The 17,704-nt window shown below is 44.1% G+C and overlaps 1 protein-coding gene across 2 annotated transcripts in view; it reads right to left on the bottom strand.

Annotated features, from left to right (window-relative positions):
• Positions 1 to 1,768: 1,768 nt before the first annotated feature.
• Positions 1,769 to 17,704, bottom strand: part of LDAH (lipid droplet associated hydrolase) — a 107,655-nt gene continuing 91,719 nt past the window's right edge. For both annotated transcript variants that reach the window (XM_028099467.2, XM_028099466.2), the window contains exon 7: positions 1,769 to 4,018. In XM_028099467.2, coding sequence (XP_027955268.2) covers positions 3,827 to 4,018 — 192 coding nt within the window. In that variant the 3' untranslated portion in view covers positions 1,769 to 3,826. The remainder of the gene's footprint in view (positions 4,019 to 17,704) is intronic.

Raw genomic sequence — 17,704 nt, forward strand, 5'->3', positions numbered from 1 at the left:
TTGCAGGCTGGGTGAAACCATGTCGAAGCTGAGACATCACCGGGTCGTCCACTGCACCAAAGAGAAGAGACAGCAAAAGTTTGCTCGACTTTCCTTCAGGTACCATTTTACAGAACATCTACCATAAGACAGGGTGCTAGATGCTGTTATGCATGACCTCAATTAGCCCCATTAAAAACAAACAAAAACCCTCCCCAAATCTAACATTCTAACATCCCAAAATGAAAGCAAGTATTTTCATGGACAACAAGATGGGGGGCGGGGAGCCTCAGAGAGGCTAAGCCAATGTAGCATCGCAAACCCAGTAAATGACAGATCCAGGATTTGAACTCAGATCTCTACTTACTTAGAAGAAATTTACTTTCTGGAAAAGAAGCAATGAGACACAGATGCAGGACAGAGCAGGGTGACTTTTTAAAAATTGCTTTTACAAGTTTCAAACTCATCTCAAACTTATAAAAAAATTGCCAAGTACAAAGAACATTTTCTTTCCTCTCTGAACCATTTGGAGTAAAATGACATGATGCCTTATCACCACCAGAAACTTCAGTGTGTCTTCAGTACAAATAAAGACATTCTCCTCACAAACCACTGAAGTTGGAAAATTAACATTCATCTCTTACTCCTAGCTCATCTGTAGACCCTGATCAAGTTGTGCAAACTGTCCCAACAATGTTTTCTTTTATAAGAAAGCATCTGATCCAGAATCAAGTGTTACATTGTCATGTCTTTTTAGTCTCCTTTAATGGAATTAATTTTGGTCACCTGGGTGGCTCAGTTGGTTAAGTATCTGACTCTTGGTTTCAGCTCAGGTCATGATCTCAGGGTTGTGGGATTGAGCCCCTTGTTGGATTCCACCCTCAGTGGGGAGTCTATTTGAAGATTCTCTCCCTCTGCCCTTCCCCCCACTTGTGCCAGCTGTCTCTCAAATAAATGAATAAATCTTTTAAAAATAATGGAATTACTTTTAATATAATGTAGGGTGAAGAGAAATCAAGGCTTTGGAGGTCCCTGACTCTCCAAGGGTTGGGTGGAGAAGTGGGTGGTGAGAGGTCCCTAGCCACCTCGGACATGAGTCCAGAGGGCCACGGGAGCTGTCTCTGGATCTGTCCCCTGGCCCGGGGCAGCCAGAGAACAAGCTGTAGGTGCTGGGTATGACTCTAGCTTAGACTTTTCACTCAGCACTAGATAAACCCTTAAAAAGCTAAATCGTTGACAAAGACAATCTGTGTGGCTGACTGGTACATACAGGCAGAAATGCTTCTGGAAAATGAATTTCATCCACTGCTTATCAATTTTAGTCTTTTTCATGGTGATGATGTTTAATAATGATAATAGTATAGCCAATCTTTATTGAGAAGATACTCTTGGCCAAGAATTGCACTAAATGCTTTAATTTTATCATCCCACTTAATTCTTCCAACAATATGAGGTATGCTTTATTATTAATCCTATCTTATAAGTGAGGACACCGAGGCATGGAAAATTAGAGAAAGTTGCCTAAAAATCAGATGATGAGGCCTCCAGAATTCTTATACCGTATCATTACCTCATACACATGCATGAGAACATTTAGTGTTTTGTTTAATTCCTAATGAAATAAAATGAACCTCAATCTCCTAAAATCGGAATCTTCCTTCTCTAAAAGAAGTACTGAGAAAATGGCTTTTCAGTTTAACAGAGAGACTTTGGCCTGAGTCTAACTCAGAGGACTGCTGAGATTATACCTTCCTCCCCCAACACAGAAATCAGGCCAGGCAATCATAAATGCTGGTAAAACATTTATTTTGCAAATTTATTTGGTGATCAGACGATAAACAGAAAACAAGCCCATATCTTTTACATCATTTTTTTAAGCTCTGAAAAACTAAAATAAGACACAATGTCATACATGTGGACTTGTGAAATATGGAGTAAAATAAAATAATGCAGAAAGAAAAGCTGGGGTGGTGTTATCCTTTGAGTAGGTGTGATTCACCCAGGACTTGCTCGAGTGCTTCAAGTCAGTACTGAGCATCTTCTATACACAAGGCACTCCAGAGCCATGAATCCTAAGCTTCTAACATCAGATTTCCAGGCCTCCCCACACAGAGGCCGATCAGGATTTTGTGTACAGCCCCGTGCCAAGGTGTGTCTCCTGGCTTCTCTCCAGGGCCAAGAGCACTCCTGGCCTGGGGTTTGGCTCTTCCCCTCTGAGAAGTCATTTGCTTGGATGCAGAAGCCATGCCAAGGGACAGTAACTTGTTCAACACTCACCACTGGGGTGGCAGCATATCAGAGCAGGATCTTTCATCGGGGCTTTAGGCTTTGAAAGGAAGGACAACATTCTATTGTTCTTAAGGAATGGTAACACCATGAGGGGTCTCCTCTAGGAGAAAACTGAATGTTTCTGACCAATTGTCAACTAGCACTGCTGTCAGTGGGAATTATTGGCCCCTAGGGTCCCAGGATTGAGTCATTTTAGGGAAGGCAAAAATACTGTGAGCTGGAGAACAAGCTTCTTCTCTACTGGACCTCAAGGCATCCAGAGAAGGTGAAGTCACATAATTCATTATGGCTTGCTTTGGTTCAGTAGTCAAACAATTTCTTTCCAACTAACAAAACCAAGGCAGAAATGTAGAACTCATTTATGGTAATTCTCTATTCAGCGACTGAAAGATGCCCTCTCAAAAATTACTTACTGGAAGATTTTCAGAAGAAAAAATCATGACATAGCTAAGAACTTGGTCCTTGATGCCTAGCATAGTATTTGGCTCATAGCTTGCCCTCAATATAGTTTTCTTGGAAAAATCACAGCAGAGGCAACTCCAGGAGACAGGTACAGGCTGGCTTTGGGTCACCCGGGGCCTCCACATCCTGGCCCTGCAGAAGAGGAGCCTGCAGGGAGCAGACAACCTGGCAGCCTAGGGCTCAGCACAGAGCTTGCTGGTTGTCTTGTGGCAGGAGGCACAGTAAGGATCCTTCAACAACTCTTACCGGGTTCCTTTGCCAAAGGAATGTCTGGTGAACTTTATTCTCTGTCTAATGCAGGAAGATCAGGAAGTCTCACTCCTCGGGGGACCTTCTCGGAGATGCAGAGAAGTGGTGCCTCCCACCCTGATGTCAGCTCTGCTTGTGGTTCATGACATGCTGTAAGGTGGGAACAGGGTGGGAGGGGGAGTGGGGAGGTGACAGAGGCCGTGCTGGTATCCAGCCTGATTCCGATGACCTCAGCCAAGACCTGTACAAAGTTAGTCCGGGCTGATCTTCAGCTTCTGTCTTTAAGGGAGACCCAGGTCCACTTCCAAGATCCACCACTCATCACTTCCTGCTACTGGACTGTGTGTCCTCATGATCTCATACACTTATATATCTGACTCTACACTTCACATTCACTGATCTCTTTCACATTTTCTAGTAGGTGTTTCATAATTTCTTCTAGGAGAGCCTACTGTACATGGTAACTGGATTAAAATCAGCTAAATTTAGACTTCCTTTTGGCTGCAAGGATTCTGCCTACTAATATCAACTGCCTGGCGCCACTGGCATATCTCACGCAAACATAAGGAAGGGGTCTTGTTTAGGTCACTGATCACTGTGTTCCCTGAGTCTTGGAAAATGTGCTGTTAAACCTATGGTGTATTTCATCAATTGTGTTTACTTCAGCTGGTAGTATGGGGAGCTAGCTGGGAGCGGACAGTAAGCCAAGAGGTTCTTTTTTGTTTTCCTCTTCTAATATCAAACATTAACAATGAACACTTGCCTATGAAGGATACTACTCACTACTAAGAGAAGGCACAGCACTGCTGCTACGTATTAGCTGTCAGTGATGTTTCTGGGCCAGTACTTATATTTTGGACAGATCATCCTTTAGCCAGTCAGCTACCATGTCAGCCATTTCCTGGGGAAAATGGAGGATAAAAGCATGAGGTATTTTTTTCTCACAGAGTCGAAAATCTCCTTCTGGAAAATCTTTCTTTATGTCTTCATAGTATTCCATTGGACACCAAGCATCTATAGTTCCATAGTAAAATGTAAGCTAAAAGACAAGACAAAAACATTTTATTAGAAAACATTTTCCTCTTCCAACACAAACATGACACCAGCAAGCTGCAGTGCTCTGAAAACAGCTCCTGTCCCTGGCTCTGTAGGCTAGTCCCAAGGCTCCCTCCAGAGCATGGCTCTCTCAAGGCAGTGACCTTCATGGTGTACGGGAGTGAATTAAGAGGCATGTGATGGAAAGAAACCCATCCCCATCTAGGGAGAGTCTTGTGTGGAGATCACCCGTGAGTCACTAAAAGGACGTGCCAGCCACGTTGTGTACATGGAGGCTGGGATGGGCACTGGAGAGATGACTGCTGAGGACAAGGACGAGTTACTGAGACATAATCACTGAGTGACTAGTGACCATCCATTCACCACACACTTCGCCGTTTCCATGCACCCACATGGTAGGCAGATGTGAGAGGTTTGTTGAATGCATCCAAAGATGAATCAGATAAGCTCAGGCTTCTCAATGTAGCAGATGAAAAGTGACCAGAACCCTGGTAACATTTGTACGAATAGGCTCCGTGTAGCAGGAGAGCATGTTGATTCAGTGGGCAGGTGATAATCTCATACTTCAGGTGAGAGCAAGCAGCTGCATGGAGACAGAGCCTCTGTGAAGACATTACTAAGACCCTTACTGGATACTGATCTAGACCTGCCCATGATACACACACACACACACACACACACACACACACAACTGGATACTGATCTAGACCTGCCCATGATATATATATACACACACACACACACACACACACACACACTTAACAGGATACTGATCTAGACCTGCCCATGATATACACACACACACACACACACACACACACGTAATCCCTGCCCATGACACACACACACGTAACTGGATACTGATCTAGACCTGCCCATGATACACACACACACACACACACACACACACACGTAACCCCTGCTTTTCCAAAGTCTGTGTTCTGCTGCTTTGCTTTTATGAAATACCTATGTTAGCACCTGTTTCCGCCAACTGAAAGAAACCCAAAGAGATCTTCGCTTTTACGAATAAAGGCTAAAAGTGAAAGTAGTGTTCAGTGTTTGTTTGGCAGTGGGCAGGTAGAGAGGCTGCGTGTTGCACCCGGAGCACCTCCCCCGCCGGAACTCCATTCCACATCCAGCCACTAGAGCTTTGAACTGTGTCTGCAAGCGTCCGTGCTTTACCTGAATTTACTGTGTGCACACACTAGCAAGCTGTGTCCTAAGATATCAGAAAAGCCTACGAGAGCTTAATTTTGGGGCCTGGGAACACTCGAAAATTTTTCACCATACAGGTTAAAGGCGATGGCTTTTTTCCTTTATGCCGTTTCAACTTATAAAAGGTTTCACAGGAACGCTCGACTTTCAGATAGTGGGGGAAACAGGAAGTCCCCAGGACTTCACACAATGAAGTGTCATGATAAGGTCTGCATGGTAGGCCACGTACTCTGGCTACAGTGGCAACGAGAGGCTGGAGGAGTCAAGGTGTGGTGGGAGGACAAGACGGGCATGTGTGTTACTGTCCACTGATTCTGCCTGAACAGCCATTAAATCCATTAGCTGAATATGGAAAAGAGAGACTGCGCTTATAAAAACATTGGTCTTTATTACAATACCCTTATGACTTAACCAATGTTTAAAAGGATAATTAATCCTGTAAAGAGAAAAATATGTGACTTAGTAGTCCAGAGAGTCAGTTACTAACAGCTAAACCTGGAGGTGCAGACTTCCTATGAATTACTTCACAGAGATTTTTCTGGGTGTCACCTGGGGTCTTAGTTTTGAATGCTGCAAAGGATCTGTGGCTCACAGGCGGCTCACTTACTCCTCCCATTCTCCTGGTTTTTGCTCACTGCAACCATTTCTGGGCACTCCAAAGGCCTTAAAACGGAAATTCATTTTGCCATGGCTCGTAGCAGAATGTGAAGTCCTTCCTGTTGCTAGAGACCAGAGGACCTGGCAGTGGCCTGGTTCCTTCCTTCGGGGGTCAGTGTCTCTACAGCTCAGGTGTGTGTGTGGCCTCACGGCCAGTGGGTGACTATTTCCGTCAGGGCCACCTGGCCACAGCTTCCCTTTGAGGTATCCTGGGAGGACAAGCTGCCTGCAGGCATTAATTACCTACCAACAGGGCTAATAACTTTACGTTCTCTCTACACCACGTCCTACCCTTACCCACAAGAACCTTTGAAATTCTATCTGGGAAATAGTGTATGGAACAGTCATTGTGCCCAGTGGTTCTGCACTTCCTCAGAGTAGGAAACAGTGCTGTGAAATCTGGAAATGCTGACTTGGACTCGTGGCCATCAGGGGTGTTGCTCTGCTCCAGCGCACTCTCCTGCTGGAAGATTCCTGAACACCGAGAGAGGCACTCTGGGAGCCCTCAGAGCAGCCCAAACTGGTGGTGAAGTCCTGGGAAAAGCCCTACTATGAAAGGGTCAGCTGGAAGGATGGCCAGGCAGAAAGACCTCCCCAGGAGCCTCTCTGACGAAGAGGACTATCACCATCCTGCACCCGCTGCTGCTTCTGCCTCACATCTCAGAGACTCTATGGCAAACTTAGCATTTACTTTTCAGTGAGGCAATCACCACTTGAAATGTCTCCCCTGAGAAGTCCAGCTTGATGAGCCTCAGCACTGGGGAAACACCATTCCTTCCCTCATGCATAAAAGTGTCAGACAGCTGAGCAGGAATAATACACATGGATTCCAGGGACCCTACACCTAGCTTCGGGTATGAAGAGACAAGTCATGTCCAAGTAGTTACGGGCATGTGCTACCCAAGGCATGTACTAGGAACCTTAACACAACACAGACAGCCTAATAGTGAGGGTTCCAGACTGCCCATATGTTCATGTAATTTTATTTCTCAATCCTCCATGACCAGTAACCATTTAGAGTGGGCTAGATATTGTTAAATCTCTAAGTGATGGTGCGGTAAGGTCTTTTGCTTTTTTTTGTAATTCTTCTTCAGACTATATTCACTGAAGGGCCCTCTATGAAAATCTTGGCTTACAAGTAAAACACATGGTTATTTGAATGCCTTTACATACACTGGCTCAAGATACTTCCCGTCCCTATAGATTACAAGTCACAGGCAATAGATCTGAACAGAAGGCTCTGCATCTGTAACCCTAAACAGGAAACTGAAAAAGGATGGGGTGTGTAGAGGTACTAGTGGGGGTTGGGGGCAGACAGGTGAAGTAGAAAGAAAGGAAGAACTGGACACCAAAGCATGGTGGTTAAGAGTGTATACTACTATTATGTCCATATGTCAAAGCAAATTACCATCACAACACATGATAATGAACTGATAAAAACTGAGAATGTGCTAAGGTCTGTACTCATGGAGTCCTCACAACAACACTCTGAGGAAGGCCTTTTATCCCTATTTTATAGAAAAGGAAACTGAGGCTTAGTGGGAGTACGTTGCTTAAGTTCAAACAATTAGTGAGTTGTAAAGCTGGGTTATAAATCCAGGGACAACATTCCTAATCAGTTCTTTTTACTACTCTTTACAATTAACAATGAACTGACCCAACCAAAGAGGCAAAGAATCTGTACTCAGAAAACTATAAAATTCTCATGAAAGAAATTGAGGAAGACACAAAGAAATGGAAAAATGTTCCATGCTCATGGATTGGAAGAACAAATATCGTGAAGATGTCAATGCTACCTAGAGCAATCTACACATTCAATGCAATCCCTATCAAAATACCATCCACTTTTTTCAAAGAAATGGAACAAATAATCCTAAAATTTGTATGGCACCACAAAAGACCCCGAATAGCAGAGGAATGTTGAAAAAGAAAAGCAAAGCTGGTGGCATCACAATTCTGGACTTCAAGCTCTACTACAAAGCTGTAATCATCAAGACAGTATGGTAATGGCACAAAAACAGACACATAGATCAATGGAACAGAATAGAGAGCCCAGAAATGGACCCTCAACTCTATGGTCAACTCATCTTTGACAAAGCAGGACAGAATGTCCAATGGCAAAAAGACAGTCTCTTCAACAAATGGTGTTGGGTAAATTGGACAGCCACATGCAGAAGAATGAAACTGGACCATTTCCTTACACCGCACACAAAAATAGACTCCAAATGGTTGAAAGACCTCAACGTGAGACAGGAGTCCATCCAAATCCTAAAGGAGAACACAGGTAGCAACCTCTTCGACCTCAGCCGCAGCAACTTCTTCCTAGAAACATCGCCAAAGGCAAGGGAAGCAAGGGCAAAAACGAACTATTGGGATTTCATCAAGATAAAAAGCTTTTGCATAGCAAAAGAAACAGTCCACAAAACCAAAAGACAACCGACAGAATGGGAGAAAATATTTGCAAATGACATATCAGATACAGGGCTAGTATCCAAAATCTATAAAGAACTTATTAAACTCAACACCCAAAGAACAAATGATCCAATCAAGAAATGGGTTGAAGACATGAACAGACATTTTTCCAAAGAAGACATCCAAATGGCCAACAGACACATGAAAAAGTGCTCAACATCGCTCGGCATCAGGGAAATCCAAATCAAAACCTCAATGAGATACCACCTCACACCAGTCAGAATGGCTAAAATTAACAAGTAAGGAAATGACAGATGTTGGCAGGGATGCAGAGAAAGGGGAACCCTCCTACAGTGTTGGTGGGAATGCAAGCTGGTGCAACCTCTCTGGAAAACAGTATGGAGGTTCTTCAAAAAGTTGAAAATAGAGCTACCATACGATCTAGCAATTGCACTATTGGGTATTTACCCCAAAGATACAAATGTAGGGATCCGAAGGGGTACGTGCACCCCGATGTTTATAGCAGCAATGTCCACAATAGCCAAACTATGGAAAGAGCCAAGATGTCCATCGACAGATGAATGGATAAAGAAGATGTGGTATATATATATACAATGGAATATTATGCAGTCATCAAAAGGAATGAAATCTTGCCATTTGCAATGACATGGATGGAACTGGAGGGTATCATGCTGAGCAAAATAAGTCAATCAGAGAAAGACATGTATCATATGACCTCACTGATATGAGGAATTCTTAATCTCAGGAAACAAACTGAGGGTTGCTGGAGTGGTGGGGGGTGGGAGGGATGGGGTGGCTGGTGGTAGATATTGGGGAGGGTATGTGCTATGGTGAGCGCTGTGAATTGTGTAAGACTGTTGAATCACAGACCTGTACCTCTGAAACAAATAATACATTATATGTTAAAAAAAGAAGAAGAAGAAGATGGCAGGAAGGGAAGAATGAAGGGGGAAATTCGGAGCGGGGGACAAACCATGAGAGACTATGGAATCTGAGAAACAAACTGAGGGTTCTGGGGGGGGTGGGGGATGGGTTAGCCTGGTGATGGGTATTAAAGAGGGCACATACTGTATGGAGCACTGGGTGTTATATGCAAACAATGAATCATGGAACACTACATCAAAAACTAATGATGTAATACATGGTGATTAACATAACATAATAAAAAAAATGAACTGACCCATGTTATGAAAACACAAAAGCTAAAGACTGGGGGGAGAGGGTCTTAAACTGGCTATGAGACCTGAGTGTGGTCAGCAACGGCAGGAGCACACCCAACATCTGTACTTACAGCCTTCTTCACAGTCTATGTAGTTCCAGGGCGCTGCGTGTCATGGGCGGGATAACTGCTGGGAAATCACTGGAATTGTTACCTGAGGATCTCAGGCTATCAGCGGCATATTTAAATCCAAAGGTTTGTATGAAGATCAAGTATTTCCTGTAGTTTCTTTCTCCTTGGCACTTGCTTTGATACACATGAGACTTGATAAGAAGTACACATTATTGAATGGGAATTATTCTGTCTCCAAACTGCTGTCATGTTAAGTAATCCATTTCTCTATTAAACACAAAATTTAATTTTCCCAGTTTTTGTACATTTTGACTTCTCAGGACTGCTTTTTGCTTTTCCTCATGTGTTTTCTGCGGTAAGGTGGAATTATGGTTACTATGGTCTCTGTGCTCACAGACATATTATCCTTTAACCTTTCAGTGCGCCCCTAAGGAGATATGTCCCTGCAGAAATGTCCCTGCACATGGTTGCAGTTTGCCACCATACAGAAACCACACTTGTCTTTTCTCATGTGGGTGTTTTTTTCTCTCACTTTTTGCTGCTGAAACTCACAGTTTCAAAGCAGTCTCACTAAAAATGACTCTAACCCTATTTCCCATCTGGTATTAGCTAAGTGGTTGAAATTCACCAGTGAGTAAAACAGCTCTGCCCTGGTGAAGCTGCCAGATTAGGGAAAAACATGGGCATGTACAAACTGGCCATTCAACACAATAGGCAGAGAGAGGTACTGTTACAGGAGCCCAACGTAGGAAAACCCAAATTCTGCCCTGAAGGAGTCAACAAAGCTTTGTTTTAATACACGTTTTGTGTTGCTGGCTTTTATGCATTACTAACAGAGGATTTAAGAACAAAAGAAATGCTAGAAACCCTCTTATGACCTAAGTTTATGTATTTGATTTAGCTAATAACTAATAAAAATCACTTTCAATGACATATCTTAAAATAATAAACATGAAAAAAACACAGAAATCTCTATCTGGTGGTGTACACACACACACACACACACACACACACACACACACACACACACACGGGAATACTATTCAACCATAAAAAGGAAGGAAATACTGCTGTTTGTGACAATATGGATAGCCCCTGAAGGCATTATATTAAGTGAAGTAAGTCAGAGAAAGACAAATACTGTATGATTTCACTTATAGGTGGGCTCTACCAAAAAAAAAAAAAAAAGAACTCCTAGAAACAGAGAACACATTGGTAGTTTCCAGAGATGGGGGCTGGTAGGGGGTGGAGGGATTGGGTAAAGGTGGTCAAAAGGTACAAACTTTCAGTTATAATATGAATTAAGTCCTGGTGATCTAATGCACAGCATGGTGACTATAGTTAACAGTATTGTACTGTATACTTAAAAGCTGCTAAGACAGTAGACCTTAAAAGTTTTCATCACAAGACATTTAAATTTATAACTACGTGAGGTGATTATGTTAACTAAACTTAACTGTGGTAATCATTTTGCAATATATACATATACCAAATTCATCATGTTTTATACCTTAAACTAACACAATGTTTTGTGTCAATTATATCTCAATAAAACTGGAAAAAATCTCTAATTGTATTACTTCTCTTTGTTCAACAATCCAGTAGGACTATAGGCATTACAGGAATCACAGGTCTAATAAAAGGAAGTTTTCATAGTCTTAGAATGTTATTTATTTAAATTTTACTTATTTATGTATTCATTCATTTATTCATTTATTCATTTTGTTAACCCTACGGGTAAGCTGAATTTGAGAAGCTCCTCAGAACATAATTCACCATGTAGCCAAGTTTGGTATAAACTTGTTCCTGGTGGTTAAACAAATTGAACTTCCTCTCTTCAAGTGGTCTTTAGGCAATCTGTTTCATGATAGAGTGTAGACCTGAGCAGAGGGGTAAATGGTATTTCAGGGCCAATATACTCAGAGTGAAAGGGCTTCTCATAAAGTCTTCATGTTCTATTATGGTAAAATAATCTGTGAAACTGCTCAAGTTCATTATGCAGTTACAGGGGAAGAACGGTGCAGTAGGTGTAGTGTTGAGAGCTTGGACCCTGAGCCATACCTGCCTCGACTGGAATCTTGGTTCTTCCATTTATTAGCATTGTTATCTTGGGCCAATTTCTTAGCCTCTCTGTGCCTGTTTCCTTCTCTGTAAAGTGTGGGATGGTAAGATCAGAAAACAAGCATATCAAGTACCTGACATATAGTAAACACTCTAAAGGGCAGTTGCTATTCTACTGCTGATGACAATGAAGACAAAGGAATCTCCTGTGGGGGTAACATCTGTCTAGGTTCTTCCCTACAGTGGGAGTTGTGCTCAGGTCAGAGGAGGAAGCAACCACATGACCTTAAATTAATTTTTAAGAAAATATATTTTCTTCTGATAAGCTGCTTTTGATATGTCAGGCTCAGAAAATATATTAAGTATTATATACTTTCTTTCCTTTTTTCAAAAAAAAAGATGTATTTATTTTTGGGGGGGAGAGGAGGGGCGGGGGGAGAGAGAGAGAGAATCTCAAACAGATTCCCTGCCAAGCATGGAACCTGACATGGGGCTTGATCCCACAAACTTTGACCTGAGCTGAAATCAAGAGTCAGTTGCTTTAACCAACCGAGCCACCCAGGCGCCCCTTATGCACTCTTTAAGCCTAAAGCAAAGCATTTTACTATATACATTATCATATAGTACACACACACACACACACACACACACACACACACGCTGTATTCCCCTGAGAAGACCATGGGGAAAGACACTGGTTGGAAGATCCAAGATCAGCTGTCAACCAAATACACAAACACAGCCCCTGTCTTCAAGCCACCACTCACGCTTGGCTTGCTGAGGTGACTCTCACCAGTTTTACTTATTAATGAGACCTGGAGCCTACATTGCAGTGCCATCTGGCTATTCCTGGTTGAGTGTCTTCTAAAATGAAGGATGGTACCCGCATTCGGAGACTGTCACTTTGCCTCCTGGTAGGGTTCACAGGGGGAAGCCCCGGGCTGACGCAGCAGCAGAGATAAGTCCCCCTGCTTTCCTGGGCTGCTTTTGCAGATTCCTCTGTTAGCATTCCACAAAGAGCTGTAGCTCCCTGGGTGTCCAGTACATGTACAAGACGACTTCTTTAGAAAGAGTGCTGAGCCGTCATGCTGTGCAGCAGGGGAAGCCCCCCGCATTGTGAGAGTAACCACAGAGCAATGGTGTAGATGCTCAGGGTAGAGACATTTTCTCCTTCGTGCTCTGAGAAGTCAGAAAAATTGTCATTCCTGCTTTCTCCACTTTTCCTCTCCTTCTCAGAAATAACTGCCACCTGACAAGTTTGGGTTTGTTTTTTGTTTGCTTTGTTTATGCTCAAAGAAGCCAAAGATCAGATACAAAGCAGCTGGCTGCCTGCCAAGGGGTCAAATCAGTCCTCGCACATCTAGGTACCTCCCAGCGAGATCTCCCTGTCCTGCCTTTATTTCCCTGTTTGCATTCCCCCCTCCTTCCAGCTTTCCCAGGCTCAGGGGACTAACCCTCCTTCATGCGTTCCACCCCTGCGGAGAACCCGGGGCAGGCTGCTGTTTTCCCCGGACAGTCGGATCTTGCACCCGCAGAGGAGTCCTACTCCGTAGCATAAGGTCTTCTTTTCTGTTATTTAAAAACCACATTCCTCTTGGGAACAGACGGAGAGCAGTCACTAAGCTTTACAATTTCACTGCAGTCTTTCTGAGCAACCCTTTTTAGGAACTTGAAGAATTGCTAAAGAAAGGGAGATAGTTTAGGAAATTCGTTTTCCAATTTACCTTGTTTCCTTTCTTCCTTTTATCCGGAATTGGCTCAATTATCATTCTTGAGACCATGAGAATTAAAATCCCCAAAGACGAAGAGGCGTGGCTGAGGATGGAGGTGACGACACAACGCTCTATGGCCAGAGCCGCCAGCCCTCTTCGGGCCGCTCAGGGAGCGGTGGGACTCGACGCAGCGACGGAAGCGGAGCATGAGGAGGGCAGAGGCCGGCGCGCCACGGCCGGGACCCCTCGCAGCCACAGGCTTGCCAAGTGAGGCGCCCCCTTTCTGTGCGGCTCAAGTGTAAAGGGCCAGAACACGCTCCCAAATGGAAGGCACTGGACGAGCTAGTGACTGGCTTTGTCTCTTTCTCACCCGGGACTAGAGTAAGAAGCTGACCCGAGGCATCGACTTTCTTCGGCCGAGGCTACAGGGTCTGAGGCGTCGGCAACAAACTTCCCCTCGTCTCCGCTTCTCCCCGGTCACGTGCCCGTATCCCCTTGTCTCCGCTTCTCCCCGGTCACGTGCCCGTATCCCCTTGTCTCCGCTTCTCCCCGGTCACGTGCCTCAGGAAACCGGCAGATGTGCTCAAGGGTCTTGTTTAACTAACTCAGAGAAATGGCCAAGCGCAGCCCATCTGAATTCTCTGCACGGGGGTACTGGCCCAAGTCCTGGTAAAGATTAAGTCCTCCTGCACTTTCCTTCACCACTGTTCGTTCCTGTACAACATCTCTGTTAGGCATCTCAAGGGGAGCAGTGGCTGTGATCTAGAATGGGGTTGGGGCACTCCAGGGTCTCTGGGCTGTATACTTAATATCACCCAAATCTTTCACTGCAGAATGAAAATATCTGGGAAGGAGTGTGTGGGGGGAGAAGTTAAGCAAATAGTCTTTTTAAAGCACTCAGAGGCATATCTAGGATATAACTAACTTCATAATAATAACAATAGTAATCATAATAATAATAAACTTTTGAGTGCTTAGTCCATGACAGATACTCTTGAAAGGTCTTCATATCAATTATAGCATTATATTTTTGGAACAAATGTATGATATTAGAGACTATTATTAAACCGTTTTATTGATGAAAAAGGAGGCACAGTGAGGTCACGTAACTTAATCAAGGTTCCCTAAGTAAGCTAGTGGTAGAGCCCCCCTCCCACAATCCCTCTCATCTGTTAATCCAGCCACATTCCTAGGGATGACTGATATGAACTGGTCGCTCCCAAGGATCAATCTTTAGATGTCTTCTCTCCATATACCACTCCCTTTTGTTACTGTTACCCAGGCTCATGGCTTCGAGTCTATCCTCACTACATCCAGTTCGAAATGCTGCCCCGACCACCATTCTAAGCTTCATACCATACGTCCAGCTGCCCAGGCTGCGACTCAGAAGACTGCTCCCCAGTACACACCAGCTCCTTGCAATCTCAAATGATTGAGATAAAAACAAACCTATGTATTTCCAGGATGATTATGACATTCTGAACAGGTTTCAGATGACACAGGCAGAACTAACACCATCAGTTTCAGATGGAGGCGTGGCGGAAGGCAGTCCTGGTTAGCTGGTGCAGGCAGACTTCCTATGCTCCGCTAAGTAGGACTTGTGCGTGTCTGAAGGATTTGCATGCCCGAGTCTGCAAACAACTGCACAAGGTTTGTTCCCAAAGGCAACGTGCACCTCTGGGCTCAGGGGGGGCCAAGAAAGAGCCATAGCAGAGGGGTTCCTGTTCCTGAGGACATTCTGCCCCTTTCCCAACCCCCCTGTCGCCCTGGCCTGGCGACAGGTGGCCCCTTGACGGCTGCCTGCCTTTGTCACAAAGCTGCACCTCGTGTGTTCTTGCCAGGAACGATCTGAGACCCCTGCCGACTGACAGGGGTGTTCAGATTCGGTCTGGCAGTAGCACAGACCAGCTGTTTCCATACGCCTAGGCCAGAGATGGTCACGGCAGTTTAGAATTTCCCTCCTAAGTGAGTTTTAAATGAAAACTTCAAGTTTCTAAACCAAACACTAATTCACTTTTCTGTGAGTGAGACATACATTCCCTTACAGTTTAGAACAATGACAGAACAAGGGAATGCTAACCTATTTGCCTCAGACACACCAGGTGGCTCATAAAGCAGAACATACCCCAGGGGTTCCCCAAAGAACTGGGACTGGGGTGGCGAAAAGGTACAGCTGATTCTCTTACTTGGGTTTATTCTCTGCTGGTTCTCATTCCCACCCCTCCCCCTCCACTCCTGTCTTGTTCATTAGCTCCTCTATTTCCTCTCAACCTTGTGAGCTGTGCTCCCAAGGATCAATCTGTAGATGTCTTCTCTCCATATACGACTCCCTTTTGTTACTGTTACCCAGGCTCATGGCTTCAAGTCTATCCTCATTATATCCAAATCGAAATTCCACCCCGACCACCATTCTAAGCTTCACGCCCGTATGTCCAGCTGCCCGCCAGACATGTGTCCGCTTGGGAGTCCCACAGGTGTCTCAAACAAGGTGCCCCCATGACCTAGTTTCTCCACCACCTGCCATGACTTGCCGGTACTTCTCCCCCATTCCCTACCTTGTTACCAGTCTACGTACAGAAACACAACCTGAGACTCCTCCTTCTCATTCTCTGGTGTCCTATTAGTGCAAGTGCTTCTGGTTCTACCTCCTCACTCTCCCCCTATCCCACCTCCTCTCCGCCCCCATCCCACTGCCTCGGTCCTTGTAAAAGCCTTCTGGATGATCTCCCTATCTCAGATTTCCCTCTGTTCCAGTATTTTCCACACCCCCCCCCAATAATCCCTCTCATTTGTTAAGCCAGCCACATTCCTAGGGATGACTGATGTGAACCGGTCGCTCTCACCTGGCTAGCTGTTCACGGATGGCACAGGCTCAGAGAGGTAAGTCGCTATGTCAGACGGTGGTCAAACATTTTGTATATCACCCTGCTTATTACCCCTTTGCTGAAACCATGCACTAGCTCCCCAACAGCTCAAAATAACCTCATCTTTTTAGTGTAGCATTTCATGGCTTCTTGTTCTCAGGCCAGCCCCCAAGCCACACCACCATGCTGCCCAACCTTGTCTGGTGTCACAAGAGTAGGGCTTCCTCACTGGGGGGGTCTATGGGTCCACGTGAGTTCATGTGGATGTGGTGAGTGGGGGAAGGGTAATGTAAATTTGCTTGGGAAAAAGATGACATCTTTATTTTTGCTAACCTCTAACTATAATTTCATATTTCCTTCAATTAGTAATGTAGGCAACAAACAATAGTTGTATGAGTAACACCTATATTTTGTTACCTATAAAATTATGGAAATTTTCAAATCACAGGAAACTTGAAGATAACTAAAAAGTTATTTATGCTCCTTGCTACACATTTACAATTTTAATTCTATTTATCTTATTATTTAATGTGTTAATAAAGGTGTACATACTATATACCACAAATTTGTTTTTTTAAGTTATTTTGATAACTATACTTCAATACTATTGCTTTTTTTGGTAGTAATTTCATGTATTTATCTTACATACTTAAAAATGTTATTCTGAGTAGGGGTCCATACATGAGAGGGCCAAAGAGACCCCTGGCACAAAAAAGGCTGAGAATCTATACCCTAATGGCTTCCCCATCCATCCATCTAGTATACATTAACTTATTTATTAACTCTGCAGGTATCATAAATTGTTCTGAGTCTTTAGAGACACCAAGATGAGAAAAACATAGTTCCTGACCTGTAGGTGGACAAGAGGGGCAAACTGACTACTTAAATACTGTGTAAAAAATGCAATATTATAACTACACAGGGAGCCAGGGAAGCTGGAGGAGGGGCATCTAACCAAAACCAGGGGCTGGGGAAGGCCTCTTGGAGATGACAAGGGAGACAAGTTTTATTTTTTCTTTTTATTTTTTTTTAAAGATTTTATTTATTTATTTGACACAGAGAGACACAGCAAGAGAGGGAACATAAGCAGGGAGAGTGGGAGAGGGAGAAGCAGCTTCCCGCCGAGCAGGGAGCCCGACGTGGGGCTTGATCCCAGGATCCTGGGACCATGACCTGAGCCAAAGGCAGATGCTTAACGACTGAGCCACCCAGGTGCCCCTGGAGCCAAGTTTTAAAGGACAGGTAAGATTCAGTCAGGTGAAGACAGAACACAATCTATGATGCCACAGGTCATGGTACACTCTTTTGGAAACAGCTATGAGTCTGGTATATTTGCTCCAAGAAAGGGAAACAACTTTATGTAGTACTGAAGCACTGCTAATAAATGCAACTGTCTGATACTGTGTATAAAGTCTCTAGACCTGGGAGGGAGGCAG

The sequence above is a fragment of the Eumetopias jubatus genome, unplaced genomic scaffold, assembly GCF_037043125.1.
Source record: "Eumetopias jubatus isolate StellerSeaLion01/CBP00866 unplaced genomic scaffold, mEumJub1_p1.0 scaffold_9, whole genome shotgun sequence".
NCBI classification, from domain to species: Eukaryota; Metazoa; Chordata; class Mammalia; order Carnivora; family Otariidae; genus Eumetopias; species Eumetopias jubatus.